At 33.6% G+C, this 16,897-nt stretch overlaps 3 protein-coding genes across 4 annotated transcripts; 1 reads left to right on the forward strand and 2 right to left on the reverse strand.

Annotated features, from left to right (window-relative positions):
• Positions 1-472: 472 nt before the first annotated feature.
• LOC106143045 (U2 small nuclear ribonucleoprotein auxiliary factor 35 kDa subunit-related protein 1) lies at positions 473-4,776 on the reverse strand. 2 transcript variants are annotated; one of them, XM_013345016.2, is made up of 8 exons: positions 4,607-4,776; positions 4,388-4,464; positions 3,781-4,004; positions 3,128-3,391; positions 2,464-2,640; positions 2,027-2,192; positions 1,293-1,395; positions 473-855 (listed from the first exon to the last, which is right to left on the reverse strand). In XM_013345016.2, the coding sequence occupies exons 3-8, from the start codon at positions 3,940-3,942 to the stop codon at positions 666-668; spliced, it is 1,062 nt and encodes a 353-aa protein (XP_013200470.1). In that variant the 5' UTR covers positions 3,943-4,004; positions 4,388-4,464; positions 4,607-4,776; the 3' UTR covers positions 473-665. The 2 variants fall into 2 exon arrangements, with proteins under 2 accessions (XP_013200470.1, XP_013200469.1); XM_013345015.2 differs by having other exon boundaries at positions 4,577-4,776.
• Positions 4,419-11,506, forward strand: LOC106143069 (uncharacterized protein C18orf63). Its single transcript, XM_060946848.1, has 9 exons — positions 4,419-4,494; positions 7,091-7,175; positions 7,638-7,776; positions 8,582-8,759; positions 9,474-9,570; positions 9,910-10,006; positions 10,149-10,286; positions 11,080-11,187; positions 11,318-11,506. The coding sequence occupies exons 1-9, from the start codon at positions 4,461-4,463 to the stop codon at positions 11,378-11,380; spliced, it is 939 nt and encodes a 312-aa protein (XP_060802831.1). The 5' UTR covers positions 4,419-4,460; the 3' UTR covers positions 11,381-11,506.
• Positions 11,507-11,727: 221 nt separating this feature from the next.
• On the reverse strand, positions 11,728-16,084 carry LOC106143002 (uncharacterized; the record flags this gene model as incomplete). The annotated part of the gene is made up of 4 exons (XM_013344962.2): positions 11,728-14,491; positions 15,067-15,188; positions 15,316-15,513; positions 15,925-16,084. Coding segments are annotated over 4 exons (636 nt in total), but the record flags the coding sequence as incomplete, so codon positions are not given.
• Between the last annotated feature and the right edge of the window lie 813 nt (positions 16,085-16,897).

Here is a 16,897-nt window from a genome sequence, read left to right on the forward strand (position 1 = left end):
ATTACATGATTTTTTTAAAATTTTGCTTGCTTATAAATTTTTTCCACAAATCTTTTCGTAGCAAAGAAATTATTCCGTAGGTAGTTGATAATAAGTTTCAAAGGTAATTATAATTTCTTGGCAGGCAAGGCAACGTGCAGCATGAATGCCCATAACCAATAACGAGCTATATGTAGCCTGTGGGCTATAGGTATACACTCACAAGGTTTACAACGCCCTTCGTGTGCAATACAACCATGCGTATAATCGGTCTTCGTAACTTAATTAAAAATTTTAATAATTGATCTTCTAAAGACTGCATGATGGTCTTTCATCTTAGCCTGAAATGTTAAACGTCAAAAGTAAGTAATAAAAAAAACGATGAAATGCGTTTTTTTTTATTACCTACTATGTATTGCATTAAGGATAATAAGGGCATGGTGGTGTTCTTTACGAGTCTTTTACACGAAAATGAGATATTAAGATACAAGACTCTTAAAAAAAACATTTATTTCAAGTGACTAACAATTTTGTACCAAATAATAACTCTTGAAATGCGCGACGATCCATGTGCGATGACCGCACAACTGAATTGTATAAACACATCAGACCAGCGAGCCGCTGGCAACTGACTTTCAAGGCTGTTGTGCTGCCCAATGTTGAGACAATTTAATATCCTTATTCTGTTATCTTCTTCCATATCTTTCAGAACTTCTCCTGCGAGAGCTGCGATGACTTGGTTTTCTAGACGACTTTTTATCCTTTTTGTTTCTTCTACTTTCCTCATCCTTGTTTCTCGCAGTATCCTGAGGTGTTAGTACGTCTTTCTCTGGAGATTCAGACCATCGCCACGACCGCGGTGTAGTTCGATGTTCTCTGAAATTAATTAATTGGTATTAATTTCTATGTACATATATTTTTTCCATGGCTGTCGTAAAAGGAGACTAAGAGAAAAGGCGCACATACATTTAGTGCACTTAATTAATGCTGGTCTGATAGCAAAAAGAAAACATAGTTTGTGCCAGCTACTTCTCTTCCCGTGCGGATTGTAAAAGTCAATCAAAGTAATGGCTATACATTTGGGATTCTTCTTTTAGGCAATATATATGCTAGCGACCTGTCACTTTTTGAATATCAATTCCGTCATTACCATAGCTGAACAGTGTGTTTTAGTTCTAGACTTTGTCTAAACGGTAAGGGAAAAGACGCTATTATATGTATGTATGTAAAAAAGGACATTGTTTTACTGCTTTATTATTTTTATCAAATCCAATTCACCTTGTTGTTGTGTGAATAATAAAAATGTGCCTTACCTCCTAAACTCAATATTGTAGTCAAGCAAATTGTTAGGATTACGAAACACATGCAAAAAATTACATGCGCGACCTTTAGGACAACGTTTTTTGACGTGAAGCCCTGAAACAAAAATAACAGGTAGTTCTAAACACATAACTGAAATATTGTTTGTTGAGGACTAGTTTGTTATGAATAACTAGAGCGTAATCTTGTCATTATCAATGAAGAAGTTTCTCTCATATTGTTGGTTGTGGTTGAAGACCTTACTTATGCTTTGATAGCCAAAAGTTTTATATCATATGCCAGTCATATACCTTAAATACATACAAAATTATTTGTACAAACTTCTATATCTCTGTAAGGCTAATTGATTCAATTGAGACTCAAATAGAGAGATATCATTTTTAGCATTTATCACATATTTTAACCCATACCTTAAAAAATAAATTTTTAGTTCAAAGTCCCATTTTAAAGTGTAGGGAACCACCCGGCACACATATTTTTCTATTTAAATTAAATGATTCAAAATACCTTACTTAACACGTACATGATCAAATCAGAGACGTCCTGGGAAAAGGTCACGTCAAGGGTCTCCGAAACCGACGAGCTTGCATGAAGAGATTTATGAATGTTGATGAAGCGAAAGAAGTATACAGGATTGTGGAAAGTGGTAAAATGTAATCTCTGCCTACCCCTCCGGAAAAGAGGCGGGATTTATATAAATGTTTGTACGATCCAAAATAAGACATACCACATATTGCTTTTTTCCAAGAGATGACATTACAAAACTGCAGTGACAGCTGTTTCCCACCATACCAGCGAGTGTGCAATGCCTGATACGCAGCTACTGCACATCTGAGTTCCTTAAATTCCACATATGTGTTACCGCGTAAATGTCGCTCATGGTTGTTACACACCTATAGCACGTAATTATAATTTTTATACAGAAATATTAGGTACATTAGTAGAGATATAATTTGTTCAAATATAAAACTACTATTGAGTAGTTGCAATTTAGAAATATTCATGAGAGCAAATTGCAGGAATTAAACTTAAAAAGCTATTTGATTGAACCTTTTGGAAAAATTGTTTAAATCTTGCACAATTTGTTTTGTAGTTACCAGGAAAAGTACTAAGGCAGTAATTTTACTTCACCCAGAAAAGTAACAAAAAGAATAATAATTTTACCACAAATTGTATAACTCTCCCAAACTTTTCAAATTCAGGTGAGACATCAAAGAAAAATTCTTTGAATTGTCTGTAGGTTTCACTATCTTCATATTCAAGCATTAGATCCGTATCATATTCATTACAATTTGAATTAGTTAAGCCAAAGTGATCATAAAAATTTTTCGCCAGTAGAATCTGCAATGAAAAAATTTGAAAATTGTATTCAAAATTTAAGCAAAAACTTGGTAAGTAAGGGATATTAGTCTTTTACTAAAACCAATTTGGAATAAAAATGAAAAACAAATTAAACTAGTTACAAAATTTGGTTTCGAAAGTTGCAGAAGGGGAAGAATTATCCATTATACAAGTTGCAATTGCAAATTATGTAGTAATATTAACTACTTCTTCTGCTGGTAAATTTATCATGTTCCCATCAACATCATCTGTCTTTCTGTATGTGTGTACAGTGTACACACAAAACGCGAAAACTACTGCTCAGTTTTGAATGAGGGTTTTTGAGATATTCTTAGTTTTAGTTCAACTTAAAAACTGGTTCACAAAAATTTCTTCTCTCACCCCTCTAAGGGGGGCAATACAGGGGGCCATCTTTTAAGTATTGAGATTGTCGGCGAATTAAGTCAGGAGCAAAGTTTATATAAAATACTTAATACAATACACTTACACAGCTGATACCGGGATATCTATGATTCCTAGAACATTGGTCACCAAACCTGCAACAAGCTGTTTTCAAAAAGAATGGACACATTTCAGTGTCTGGTCTTGTTTCCGAAGAGACAAGTAATTCTGCTGGTGGTTCTTTTGAATCTCCCATTAAGAATTCTTGGAGGTGTCTCATAAATGATTCATGCTTTTGTTTATTTTCTTCTTCAAGTTTCTTTAAAATTTCTTCTTGCTCTTTCTTACGTTTTTGTTCTAATTCATATTCCTATAAATAAACCAATAGACTTTTAGGCTACATTTCATTCATAAAATGGTCCACTGGAGTGAAATCTGGGTCAACATTATTTTTCTAAATAACTATCAACCCAACCATTATGTCAACAATGAACCAAATAGATACAGTTTTTTCAGACATAAATCCAGCCAGGTGGGCAATGTTGTAGCACAGAATATATTGTAATAACATTTCCATAATAAAAAAGAAAATAATTAAGGGTGATCTTCACAACTTATGATTCTTTTTTTAGGTGATGATGGCCTTGCAATCTGTTATTGAATGTAGCCTTTCAGTCTTAAAGACAGCTCTAACTACCTTGTAGGGATAAAGACATGATTATATGCATATATGTTAATAAATATGTAAAACAAGCCTACCAATTTTATTCTTGCTTCTTGTTCCACATGTTTTTGAAGCAATATTTCTTGCATTTCTTGAAGTTTTTTCCACTGATCTATAGCAATCATTTCCGCCTTCATCCATTTCTCATTTTCTATTGCATTAGCCTTTTCAATTTGTTCATATTCTAAAGTTTCCATAATTTTTTGTTCCCTTTCCCATTTTTTATATTCTTCAGTATTTTCTGCAGATTTAAGCTTTTCTGAAATTATGTAATGTACCATATTACTTAGAGTAAAAATACTGGAGTAAGCCTGAATACAAAGATTTCTGATCACTTAGGATTTTTGGGTAATCCTAATCAAATCTTCAGATCAAGCAGTCAAGGGCTGTGCAATACTGTGCATTGCAAGGTTAGTCAAATCAGAAGATCATACTTTGTCCCTAACTAATGTGCCTTAATGCTTTCACAATAAAGTTGCACAGACATTAAGTAATACAAATAGCACCCTATGTGACGTGAAATCATAAAAAATTGGAAGAAGTTTATTTTAGTCCTACATGTTACTCGTACCAATTCTTGTTTAAGTTTTACCAAACTCTCTTATATCATTCATATGTAAATATTTTATTACATTAACTTACTATCTCTGTCTTTTGCAATTTGAGTCCTTATTCTGCGCCGTCTTTCCCGTTTCGCTGTTTTACGCCACTCTCTATGTCTGCAAATCGTAATATATATATATATGCAGGTAAGAGTATGTAAATAGGACCTTTCTACTTTACAATAATTAATTTAGCAAGGGAAATAAAATGGTGCAAAAATATACTAACCCCCCCATTTTCGATTGTGTCATTACTAACCCTTTAAGGAAATCGGTAGCGAATTTCTGATGTGTAAGAAAAAATAACAATCAAAATCAAGACATTAAAATAAATGGAAATTGAAGATCTCATGCGAAACCATTTCAAGTTTGATTTTCAATTCAATTTCAATCAAACAAACAAAACAAATAGTGTGAATAGTGCTGTCAATTTTTTTTTAATTTTGACGTTTTGTTTTTTTATAATGAGCATATTGCGATGTCCATAGAAATATAGTAACTAACAAACAACAACTCAAAACAAGATTTCAAGTCGAAATGAAATAAAATCTCGTTTTGCCTTTTTACTTTCAATCTCTGTGAGATTTTTTTTTGGATATTGCTATCCTTCTATGCGATACGTTTCGTAAATAATATTAAAAATGGGACAGGCGTTTTGTGTCATCGATAGCGGTATTTATACCATTATTCACCTCCTTCCCTTTTCCCAAAAATTTAGTGTGATTTGAATGGAACTCATAGAACATGAGCTGCATGGACAGAGTAAATTCATATACAGCGTGTCCGTTTTTTGATAATGTGCAGTTTTGGAAATGTATAAGTGTACGTGACTAATGCGTAGGCTTAAATCAATTTATCGATTTCAATAATGTATTCATAGGGTGGAAATAATATATTTTGTTTTTATTTTCTTCACAGACAATCTGGTACACAACGGGACCTAGAATAAAATATTCTGGGCTTCCAGTAATTACGACTATTAGCTATTAATCCACTGAAGTCTTATTTCTTTCCACTTTGGAAATCTGAATACATAAATATTATCGATAAGTGATCGAGGAAGCAAATACCTATATAAATAAATAAATATATACGGGACAAATTACACTGATTGAGTTAGCCTCAAAGTAAGTTCGAGACTTGTGTTACGAGATACTAACTCAACGATACTATATTTTATAATAAATACTTATATACATAGATAAACATCCAAGACCCAGGCCAATCAGAAAAAGTTATTTTCTCATCATGCCCTGACCGGGATTTGAACCCGGGACCTCCGGTGTCACAGACAAGCGTACTACCGCTGCGCCACAGAGGCCGTTATATCAGTATACATACTGCATTAATACGCTAAGAAATACGATTTTTATATTATTTATTTTAGCTTTTAAACGTGATTTGTACTTACCAATATAAAAAGAATAGGACCACTCCATCTCTTTCCCATGGATCTAAAATGCGACTTAGGGATAGCCTTAATTACTGGGGATACCTCTTTTAGGTGATGGGCCAGCAACCTGTCACTTTTTCAATCTCATTCTATCAGTGGCAGCCCCGTCCCTAAACGAGCCTTACCACTATTCAACCCACATTCGTCTCCTCTACAATAATATAGTATGACGTTCCGATACAAACATACGGCGTGCCCATTCACCCCACTTCCGTTCCTACTACCCTACTAGTAACAATTTCTAAATCACAGCACTTATAATTTTATATACACGTTAGCTGTGTCCGCGACAGCGCCCGCGTGGAAAAGTTATTTTGGGCATCACTGAATCCCTCACAGAGGAATAATTTTCCCCGTTTTTTTCACATTTTCCATTATTTCTTCGCTTCTAATAGTTGCAGCATGATGATAAATAGCTCAAAGCCTTCCTCAATTAATGGTGTACTAAACACAAAAATAGGTAATTTTTCAATTCGAACCAGTAGTTCCTGAGATTAGCGCGTTCAAACAAACAAACTAAAATAATAAGATTACAGTTACGATCAAAATACTTCTGAACAAAACATGAATGTTTGTAGAGCACAAATTTCCGCCACCACCTATTTAAAGTAAGATTTTGATATCTTTTTTTCTTCGTTTTGGCAAACTTCTTCAAGAGTTTATTTTTGCCAGTGTTGAGTTTGGTCAGTTCATGACATAGAAATATACTTTGTTATGTTGGTCGAGTAATAGCTGTGGCTGTGGGTACTTTACTTCGCCCTTTCTCGGGTTTTTTTGGGACAACATTAAAAGTTATCCTTTCGCTGTTTTTGACTGATGGTGTCGCGTGATTGGTTGTGGTGACTTGTGGCCTAGAGATGTCGCCACACCATAATTGTAACACTGGTAGATTGATGATACTTTCGTCATTATTCCACCTCCAATGTTTAAAACCAGTTTTGTACCTATCAGCAGATTCCTTATAACCCCATTTTACGTTTATTTTGACAGTTGAAAATTTTTGACAAGATTAGTTATTGCAACTTGCGGCGGGAAATATAAAAGGCGGTAAAGCTGACAGCGAAAAGTTGTTAAAGACATAATTACACCTAATTTTTACTAGTAAAGTAACATTTTTGTTAAATCTAGAATATTCAGAGTACCTATTTTGCTAGCTAGGGCGATTCTAGTACTGACTAAACTGATAGTCTGTTTTAACTTTCCAGACTTTCTGTCCTAAATATTTTTAATTAAAAATGGAAAACCTGTGCTTTCATTTTCAAATTCAAAATCTAAATTTTGCAACCCTAGGTCACATTATTGGAACAGCCGACATTAACGATAAGCACGATAGATCAGCCCCTTCGGATTATCACTGGAAGATTTTAAAATGCAGGTAAGTGTTAAGAGTACCTACATACATACATATAATCACGTCTATATCCCTTGCGTAGACAGAGCCAACAGTCTTGAAAAGACTGATAGGCCACATTCAGTTGTTTGGCTTTATGATGGAATTGAGATTCAAATAGTGACAGGTTGCTAGCCCATCGCCTAAAGAGACTGTTAGCTGTTGATTATATTGTAGGTAGTATATGACCATTTCATATTTTTCCCATAGGTGTAAAAGGCGATTAATGGAATGAGTACCATCGTCTAGTGCAGCTTTCGGGTAAGCTTCCCTTGCAAAGCAGTCAGACAGGAGTTGCTTCGTGTAAAAATCAAACTTACCAATATCAGGTTCATGGTCAATAGACGCACCTTGGACTTCTCCCCAGAGAGGTGAGAATAACAGGGATAAACGCCAGGCGGAAGGGAATATTAAGATTTTTTACAAAGAAGTCACTGTTTTTTTTAGGATGATCATATTTTCAAGTTCATCCCTTGTAGCATGTCCAGACAAAAGGGACTTAAAACAAGTGCATATTATATTTAACAAGAATGGGGACGATTACGACAAAATAAATGCCATGTTTTGCAAATATTTATTGACTCAAGTAAGTTTTATACGTACCTTTGACGTTAATCCGTTTGCAACAGGACGATTGAATTGAAATAATTTATATTACTCACACTTGCACGATAATTTTTTTTCTAGAAATAAATGTAGCCGATTAATAAAACTCAGACGTTGTACTAGTCTATATTTTGTAAATACGAAACTTTAACAAAATCTGTTCAAGTCTATTTCACTTGGGAGGTAGACAGATCCAGCAATCTTGAAAAGACTGATGACGCTCAGCTTTATGGCTTGAAGATAGAATTGAGATTCAAATATTGACACATTGCTAGCCCATCGCCTGAAAGAAGAATCCCAAATTTATAAGCCTATTTATAAGAAACCAATATAAAAAAGAATAGGATCACTTCATCTCTTTCCCATGGATATCGTTATAGGCGACTAAGGGATAGGCTTATAAAATTCGGATTCTTTTAGGCGATGGGCTAGCAACCTAGTGTCTTAAATCTCAATTCTAACATTAAGCCTAACAGCTGAACGTGGCATACCAGTATTTCGAGACTGCTGACTCTGTCTACCCCGCAAGAGATATAGCCGTGATTATATGAATGAATGAATGATTGGGAAAGAGAAGGAGTGGTCCTTTTCTTTTTATATTGGTGCCGGGAACCACATAGTACCTATACAGGTACCTAATAAGTAAGTAATATACACACCTATACAGTAAAGTCCATATTCCTTAAAATTATAAATGGGTCTTTTTGTCTGTTACGGTTACGGCTAGACTGATTGAAATTACTAACCACTGTCTATAGAAATTAATTATTTTCGTTTCATTTGAGGATGGACCTATACGAGAACCTACAAGTGAGCTATTCGAAATGTGCTTCGAGTATACAATGACAGCACGGTTAGCGCCCATTTGGAATGCTTTGGGGAGTGACTACCTAATAAACAATAGAAACTTTCTTACATCAAAAGGGCCACAAGAGGGAGTGAAATATAAAATTAAAACAAAAGGTAAAATTACATTAAAATTTTAAGTATTGTACAGTGGTTCCGGTATTAAATTTGTATTTATTTATTTATTTTATTAAAGAGTAAGTATATACCTATATGTTAGTATGTTACGGCGTATCCGCTTGAAATCTGATTTAATTTTAAAAATTATTGTTGGATTCGAAAGAGTAGTGTCCGTGTAGAGTAGGTACGACATTTGTTAATCTATAGGTACTAATATTATAAAGCTGAAGAGTTTGTTTGTTTGAACGCGCTAATCTCAGGTACTACTGGTTCGAATTGAAAAATTATTTTTGTGTTGAATACACCATTTATCGAGGAAGGCTTTAGGATATACAATAACATCACGCTGAAAAATTAAAAGCGAAGAAATAATGGAAAATGTGTTATAGTAATAGTTATTTTAAGCCCTCAAGGATGAATGGTAAGGTCACTGTGTATTTTTTTCTTATTCTTCTTCTCTGTATACTAATTTAACATAGATAATTCTAACTACAAATTTAAAATTAAAATTATTAAAATATAAGCCTTGTCAGATAAACGGGAGACGTAAGACGGATTGATCAATAAATAAACTAATAATAATATTTTTCAATCCCTTGGGAAATTCGGGATTTGGGTGCCAAGAAACATACCTACATGACTACCTATTTAAAAATAGTTAACATTTACACTTCGATCAACTATAAACAACATTTACTACAAACTTTTCAGGTGAAATAACTACCATAAGCTTGAAAGCTGTCAAAATTATTTTACATCAAGTAAACGGCGAAGCAAAACTGGGAGAATACGTACGGGTGTTACCAAGGTAGGAAATATTAGATAGGTAATCTTGCTGATTTTGCATCAAATTAGGAACCTGTAAGTATACCTAGTTCCAAAATTACGTACTTGTTACGCAGTTCAAAATCTCTGATCCGGTTAAAGAGCGAAATGTTATAATTTCCATATCAAAACTCTCAATTTGAGGAAAGGCTAACCTGAGCAAATCAAAAATATGTATTGCGTAACCGTGTACCTACATGTAGAAGGTTGTTATGTTTTTTTTTTTTAGTTTTTGATATCTGCTTGCTTTCTAAATGACATGACAAATTAATAAGTAGGTATCTACAATTTAAACTATTATGTATTAACCTTTTTGTTTTAGCTTAAATAAAGCAATTGTTGAAGAATGTTTTGATTCTCTTCCTACGTCGGGAAATTTTAACTCGTATAAGGATTTGCGTCGTCATTGGAAGAATATTGTAAGTTTTTACCAAAAAAAATACACAGGTCGTTTTTTTTTTTAATTAAAGCTCATTGATTGAACAACGGTTACTCATTATTTGAAATCATTACAAAATAATAATTTCTAAGTACATACTTACCCTTTTCTTGCATTTATAGCACGGATATCGATTGCCAGAAAATGACAGTTCTTATTACTACTCGATTCAGTTTTGGCGTGGTGAGCCCTTAACGTATCCTCAATATTGTGTAACAAGAAATTTTCCTACCGTCACACCTGTTTTGAAATCGGCAGAAGTGAGTTAAAACCTTACTACCTACTACATTTAACTAGACAAAGGGCCCACAGGTTAATCATAGTATACGCCGGGCTCCTCTTCAGAAAGGCGAGAATGTAATCAGGACTAATGCCAGGAGAAAAAAGAATGAGGACTTGCATACTTCGTTCCCTTGATAGTCTGGCATCTGAGCAAAAATAAAATTAATTTTGATTTAAGCACTAAGTTGTAGGTAACCTATACTTATTACCTATTTGATGTTACCCGCAAATTCGCTCAAAGAAAATGTAGCCTATATCCCGATGGACTCGAACTTCAACTTGAGTCTTGAATCCATGTGGAGTCTCACTTGTTTCTAAGGGCGCTTTCAATTTATGCGTATCGGACCGCTACGGTGCCGAAGCGGTGTTAGACGTACGGCGCACGGACGATCTTCTTTTTTCATACAACAGGACGACATCGGTGCTGCTCTTTTACGGGGGCATTGTTTTTGCTTATCTTTGATGATTTTCAACAAGAGCACTAACAGTAATGTTTCTTCGTCAGAATCCATGTCTAGACTGATGTCAAATCATTAGGATCAAAACGCACTGTTGTAAAATACGCTTTCAATTTAGACGTTCGGTATCGACCTGCAACCGTACCGCAGCGGCCCGACAACGAAATATAACCAGCGGCACATTAAGCGTGCGGCAGCGGTCCAACAAGAAACGCATAAATTGAAAGCGCCCTAACTGTCATAATGGTAATATAAAAACGAACTACACGTATGGTGTTGTTTTTGTAATTACTTTGTTTCTTATTATTTGCAGCAAATTATTCTTTCAAGGTTCATTAACTGTTTAAAGAGTAAATTTTTTAATATGCTTGGCCGTCCATTGTCATTCGAACAAAACTATAGTATTAATAATGGAAACAATGTAAGTAAAATAAAATTTTAAATTGCCCTTTTATCTGACTTTAGATAGAATAAATGGCGTAAAGTGTGCCACTTTTTAAGAACGCACGCTTTTTTTACAAATGATCTAAATTTTTGTTTACCTATTTAAGGTTGGGGACGATTTGCTCGAAACACAAAATGTGAGTCTTTGCACTCCAACCCAAACACATTAAGAAAAATGAAACTATGAAGTACGCACGTAGATATTCATTGGAAAACATTGTTATTCTAAACCTAAAAGAATACATTTGGTTAAGGTTCTCACCTTAGGATTACTACGAATACCTACCTTACTTAATTAAATTGCTTGGAAAATTAAAGTCTGTTTTATTTAAGTAACTTTTATTTATAGTAATAAAAATATGTACATTTGTCATTCAATTAAAAAAGTCAATTTATGATAAGTTAAAGACACAGGTCGATAAAATGCATTATATTGGTTACCATTAAAACTTACTCATGAAATTTAATGTCAACGAAATTAATAGTTATAAAATAATAATTAATTACTTACTTATAGATAAAAGAAATAAATGTATGTTGATTTAAATGTAATTCACAATAGGTATATGTACAAAATTTGTTTTACTGTGTTACATTTTTAATAATTTGAAATCTCACGACAGCACCACCAATAGTTGGGACACACATTGGTCACTAACCATCAATGAAAGTATCAAAGAAGTAAAAAATCCACCATTTACAAACATATAAGAACTTAAATTTCAGACTCAACTTTATTCATAATAAATTACCAGATAGATGTACCTAATAATTAACAGAGAGAGATAAACGTTTCAAACCAATTGCAGCCACCGGTTAGGCGGATACATTAAAGAATGTAAGTAGATGCTAGAATATCATTCAATAGCAATAAAAATACATGAAAATAAGTACGCAGGTTTACATGAGTATGGTAGCGCGTCATTCAGTAAGTATAGGTAAGCGCAGTGCGGCATAGTGTGACGAAAGATTAAAGATTTATATTGAGTTTTTAATAAGTTATCTATAGGTACTGTAAAAAGATTGTAGAAAACTGTTCCCTCCACAGCAATATTTTTGTAGTCTGTTAAATTAAATAGGTAATAAGGTTTAATTAATCTTCCTTCTGGCGTTAGTCCCGGTTTATACACCCGCCTCCGCAATCGTTACCATGGAACCTACCTAGAGTTAGTAAGGTTCATGGGTTTATGGATGATCCATATGGGTAAGGTACCTACCTTGGTTACAAGTCCAGATACCTGAACGTGCAGGTTTCCTCACCATGTTTTCCCCACCGTAAGACCATTGGTTAGCACTCAAACTTATGAATAAACTTCATCTAAATATAATATACTTAGTATCTTTTAGCTGGCTGAGGTGATCGGGTCTGTGGTAATGGTTTTATAAGTTTTGTATGATTGAATCACATATAAGTGTACCTAATTAATTCTCATACATTTTATTTCGCACCTAGATGGTCCTATGATAGAATAATCATTAAAGCAGTCCGGAATTTATGTAAGCTAATCAGAAACTAAAACTAGAAAAAATACACAATATGTTCGCCACGAGGTTTTTATATGCTAAGGAAGTTGTCTATTTTTACCTGCGTTATTTATTGATCCAAGCGCTATATTTATGATCTTTTGTTGTCCAGTTGTTAAGCTATCCAGAATGTTCACTGCAAAAAAATATTTATGTTCTAATTAATATTTATTAACTATTTAGTTACCCCGATGAAATAATGTCGATAAAACACTAATTGCAAAAGTTTACTAATTAATTGAATACCACCAGGCTGTATTGCCGCTCCATTTCAAGTTCCTAGATGTAAGGACCTAATGAATTGCAATGATACCTACTTAGATAATTTATAAGTCATTGTTGCACATAGAAAAATCTGATGATGTGTCTTCTAATCTATACCTATAAATTTTAACTGGCCTATGTCTTTACATAAAAGATATTGGCAAAAATTTTATAAAGGGAATCTATAAGACCGAAGCCGAAAATGTGATTTTTAGAATTTCTATCTGTCTGTTTGTTTGTACTCGCATCCCGTAAAAACTATTGCTCCGATTTTAATGTTGTTGTCTCAGTTGTGTTAAGCTTGGTCCAACTTAAAAACTCGTATAGGTACAAGTTTCTCCCCCTACCCCTCTTAACAAACAGGCAGTGAACTTTTTCGGCGAACTAAGTCGCAGGCAACAGCTACCTAGTAACAACTTTATAATTTACTCTATCTATAGGTAGTTTCCTTAAATAACTAAAGTAAAACTAGCTCTGTACTGGTTGGTTACTTTAAAATTATAACATTGATTTTCAAAGTCAAAGTATAAGATTAGGAGTACAAATCTAAACAAGTTCCCTACCTCTTACAATTACATCCCATAGGTGTACATATGAAGTTAAGATGAGCCATGGAAGCACGTGCCGGGTGTGATGCTGTATGGCCGGACTACCATACTACAGTCCCTAGACCTACTCAGATGTAATAAGACTACCTAAGAACTGCTGCCTTGTGAAAAATTAAGTACCTACCCCATTTATTGTCAAAATCTCGAGAATCTCGGTGGTTTTATGATCTATTGAAATAATTCCGCAAATGGTTTTCGATTTTTTTTCATGGCAACGAACCTATTATGTGCTTATTCCCAAAAAACACTGGTATCAACCTACAAAATTATAGGACTAACATTGAAAAAACGAAAAAGGGATTGTTTTCAGTAGTGTAGGTACAAGTTATATTTCTATTCGTGAACCCAAACATCTGTTGTAATTGAAGTGAATGGTTAAATTTTGTATCGTATAGTATTTTGTTACCCAGTTTTGAAAAAAAAAATTATTTAACTAATAGAAAATATTTTATGTCTCATTATGTAATTAGGTAAGTACTCTTTATTTTCAAGTTTTAAGTTAACCGGGCTAAGCTAATTTACAATATGTACATACAATACAATGGACGTCAAATTGAGGAGAAACTTTTCATCTGTACGAACTGATGTTTTTGGGACTACGAATAAATTTTTAATAAAGTAAGCATTACGAAAAACTCGCATGTCACTGCACGCATTTCCACGTTAGTCGTCGGTCACATTTTTTATTTACTAACTACGTTTGATAATAGTATCAAATCATATTTTTTTCTAAATATGAATATGTTCTGTTGTTGGAGAAATGACTACTAAATTACTTCTTGGAGTTGAAGTTGATGTTTGGTTAAAGAACTGAGCTACTGACGGCGACAAATTTCGGATATTTCTGATAGGTTCTTGCGTCGGTGTCAATGCTGCTCTTGTATCCTGTAAATAATTGAAATAAAATTTTAAGAACAATTATTGTGTTAGCTACAATATTTTAACACATAGTTATATACTAAGCCCAATCCCAATTTAATATGAACTTTTAACATTTATTATCGATGCTAGCTTTTAAGCAATCCTACTAAAGGATGGGATTGGATTAGGTATAGGACTAGGCATTTAAATAAAAGCTAGTTTTAAAAAAATATTTTATTTTACTTTCAAATTTTACGTGTTTGAAAAGCTGTCAACCGTTGAGAAAATCTGTTGTATGTCGTTCCTGGTCTTGACCTGGTCTGACAACCAGGAACTTATCATATTCATAGGTACCAACATTGTCATCAGCACTGGACGAGCATATAAAGTTTCAACAGAATTGGAAATCGGGAAGTCGGTCAAAATTAGCTAGCAAAATTTGATAACACACATATCTAGAAACATACGTACAGGTGAAACTTAATAATAGCTTGTAAAAAAAGGAACTGTTCCCGTTGGATTTGCCATAAACTAAAAAAGCTATTAGGTACTTAGTTGATCACTATTTTTGACAATAGTAACTAAACAAAATCACTTACCCTTGAATTATGGGTAACCCGTGGTGAAGAATGAGGAGTTAAGTATCGGACTTGATTTTCAGTTAGTGTATCAAATATATGCTGTAATTTATATCCCTTTGCTAGATCCTCCACCGTTTTACCTAAAAATATATATCAAATGAATTTTAAATTGTATACTTATTGTCCAAATACTTGTATGTACCATGTACATTTAAAGGTGAACAGTCACCGCACCACTCATGTAGGTACTAGTTCTTACATACATACCTGTCAAAGAAGTAGGAATATTTGTATTGCATCGACCAGTTCCCACAATTTTTTCTAAGGCAGCGATATTTTGAAAAATAATAGCCACTGCTGCTCCATCTGCCAACTGAGAGGAATCACAAGAAGACAATAAAAAACACCATTTGTCTGAGAACCAGTGCTTTCTTGAGTATACTGCTAACTGTAATGTTGAGGCTCCTGAAATCGACAAAAACCATTTAAGTTTATAAGTAAAAGGTATAACTTTTATTCTTATTGCAAGTACCTATGTATTTATGGAATATTTATTAGAACTTTTCTTTGGACTTTTTCTATTTTTCTTTCATGGAGCTCAAGCAAATCTCAAAAAACCGTGTCATACTAGCCAACAACCCCATAAAAGATTTTACTATTTCCCCTTCTGCAGTAGGTATATTTATTCACTAACAGTTCATAGAAATCGAAATAAGACAAATATATTTTGATGTGGGCGAAAAATGCATTTGACTTTATTGAAACTGTTGTCGTAGTAAATTATCGTACAAAATGTATATCTGAAGCATCGACGTCCATCATTTTTCATGATCAGGCAGATTCGCGAGAACAGAAGTTAAATTTAAATCTACATACCTGATTCACTAAGTAAATGAGGATTAGAACCATAATCAAGAAGTGTTTTGACTATAGAACAAGATCCATGTCGAGCAGCTAGTCGGATTGGCCAACCTCCTTCAAAGTTGGGATCTAAACCCGAGTCTAATAACTGAATCATTTCTGTTGCGTCATTATTTATAATACAAGTTTTAATTTTGTTATACATATTTCTGTCCATTTTTAGTATTAATTAACATTAACACTTATCTTGAATATGTGAAAAAGTTATTCGATTGGAGCGGCTGTATTATGTGGGTACTATAAATAAACAACCCGTTACTTACGAAAAACTTGACAAGAGCTTAAATAAAATAATGCCTTTTGGCATTCCAATATAATTATTATAAGTAGGTATGTACAATATAAATAACAATTCTGTATTGTTAGCTAATTTGTCTGCTCGTTACCTTAGGAGGACAAATTCTGTTTGGTGCGCTATGGGATTTTTTCGGGAATGTGGAAATAGAAGTCAAGGTTTTTAAAAAAAAAAATACGGTGACAAGAATGAAACGGGGTTGCTTAAAAAGTTGGATGACGGAAAATATTGTCTAAACAAAAATAGATCCGAGTGTGTACATGGATAAGTAAGACAATCGTAACGTAGGTATTTAAATAGTGTAATTACTTATGTACGTAAAGTCACTTCACTGCACAGTTTTAGAAAAAAGAATTACCCAGGTGGTCCATGTTTTGCTGAACAGAATATTAAAAAGCTTTATCGCAAATGTAACTCTTCCAGAGTACTCGCTCGTTCACTCATACTTACGGAATACAGGCGCAAAATAATTTACGGGTTTAAAATTGCAGTTGTAAACGTGTATTGTCCTGAAGCGTAGTTTAGTCAATGGTTATCAAAATTGGATATTTTTTTTCAGCTTATTTGATTCAATACCTAACATACAAACATTAAGTTTTTGTCTTCATAATCATAATATCTATAATGGACCTC

Source organism: Amyelois transitella, chromosome 2 (assembly GCF_032362555.1).
Source record: "Amyelois transitella isolate CPQ chromosome 2, ilAmyTran1.1, whole genome shotgun sequence".
NCBI lineage: Eukaryota > Metazoa > Arthropoda > Insecta > Lepidoptera > Pyralidae > Amyelois > Amyelois transitella.

Coding starts and splice junctions, on each gene's coding strand:
- LOC106143045 (XM_013345015.2), bottom strand. CDS start 4,599: ATGACACAATCGAAAATGGGGGG. Junction 4,005..4,387: donor AATTGCAAAAGACAGAGATA/GTAAGTTAATGT, acceptor ACATAATTTCAG/AAAAGCTTAAATCTGCAGAA. Junction 3,392..3,780: donor AAGAAGCAAGAATAAAATTG/GTAGGCTTGTTT, acceptor GTTTATTTATAG/GAATATGAATTAGAACAAAA.
- LOC106143069 (XM_060946848.1), top strand. CDS start 4,461: ATGTCTGCAAATCGTAATATATATATATATGCAG. Junction 7,176..7,637: donor TGGAAGATTTTAAAATGCAG/GTAAGTGTTAAG, acceptor TGTTTTTTTTAG/GATGATCATATTTTCAAGTT. Junction 10,287..11,079: donor CTGTTTTGAAATCGGCAGAA/GTGAGTTAAAAC, acceptor TATTATTTGCAG/CAAATTATTCTTTCAAGGTT.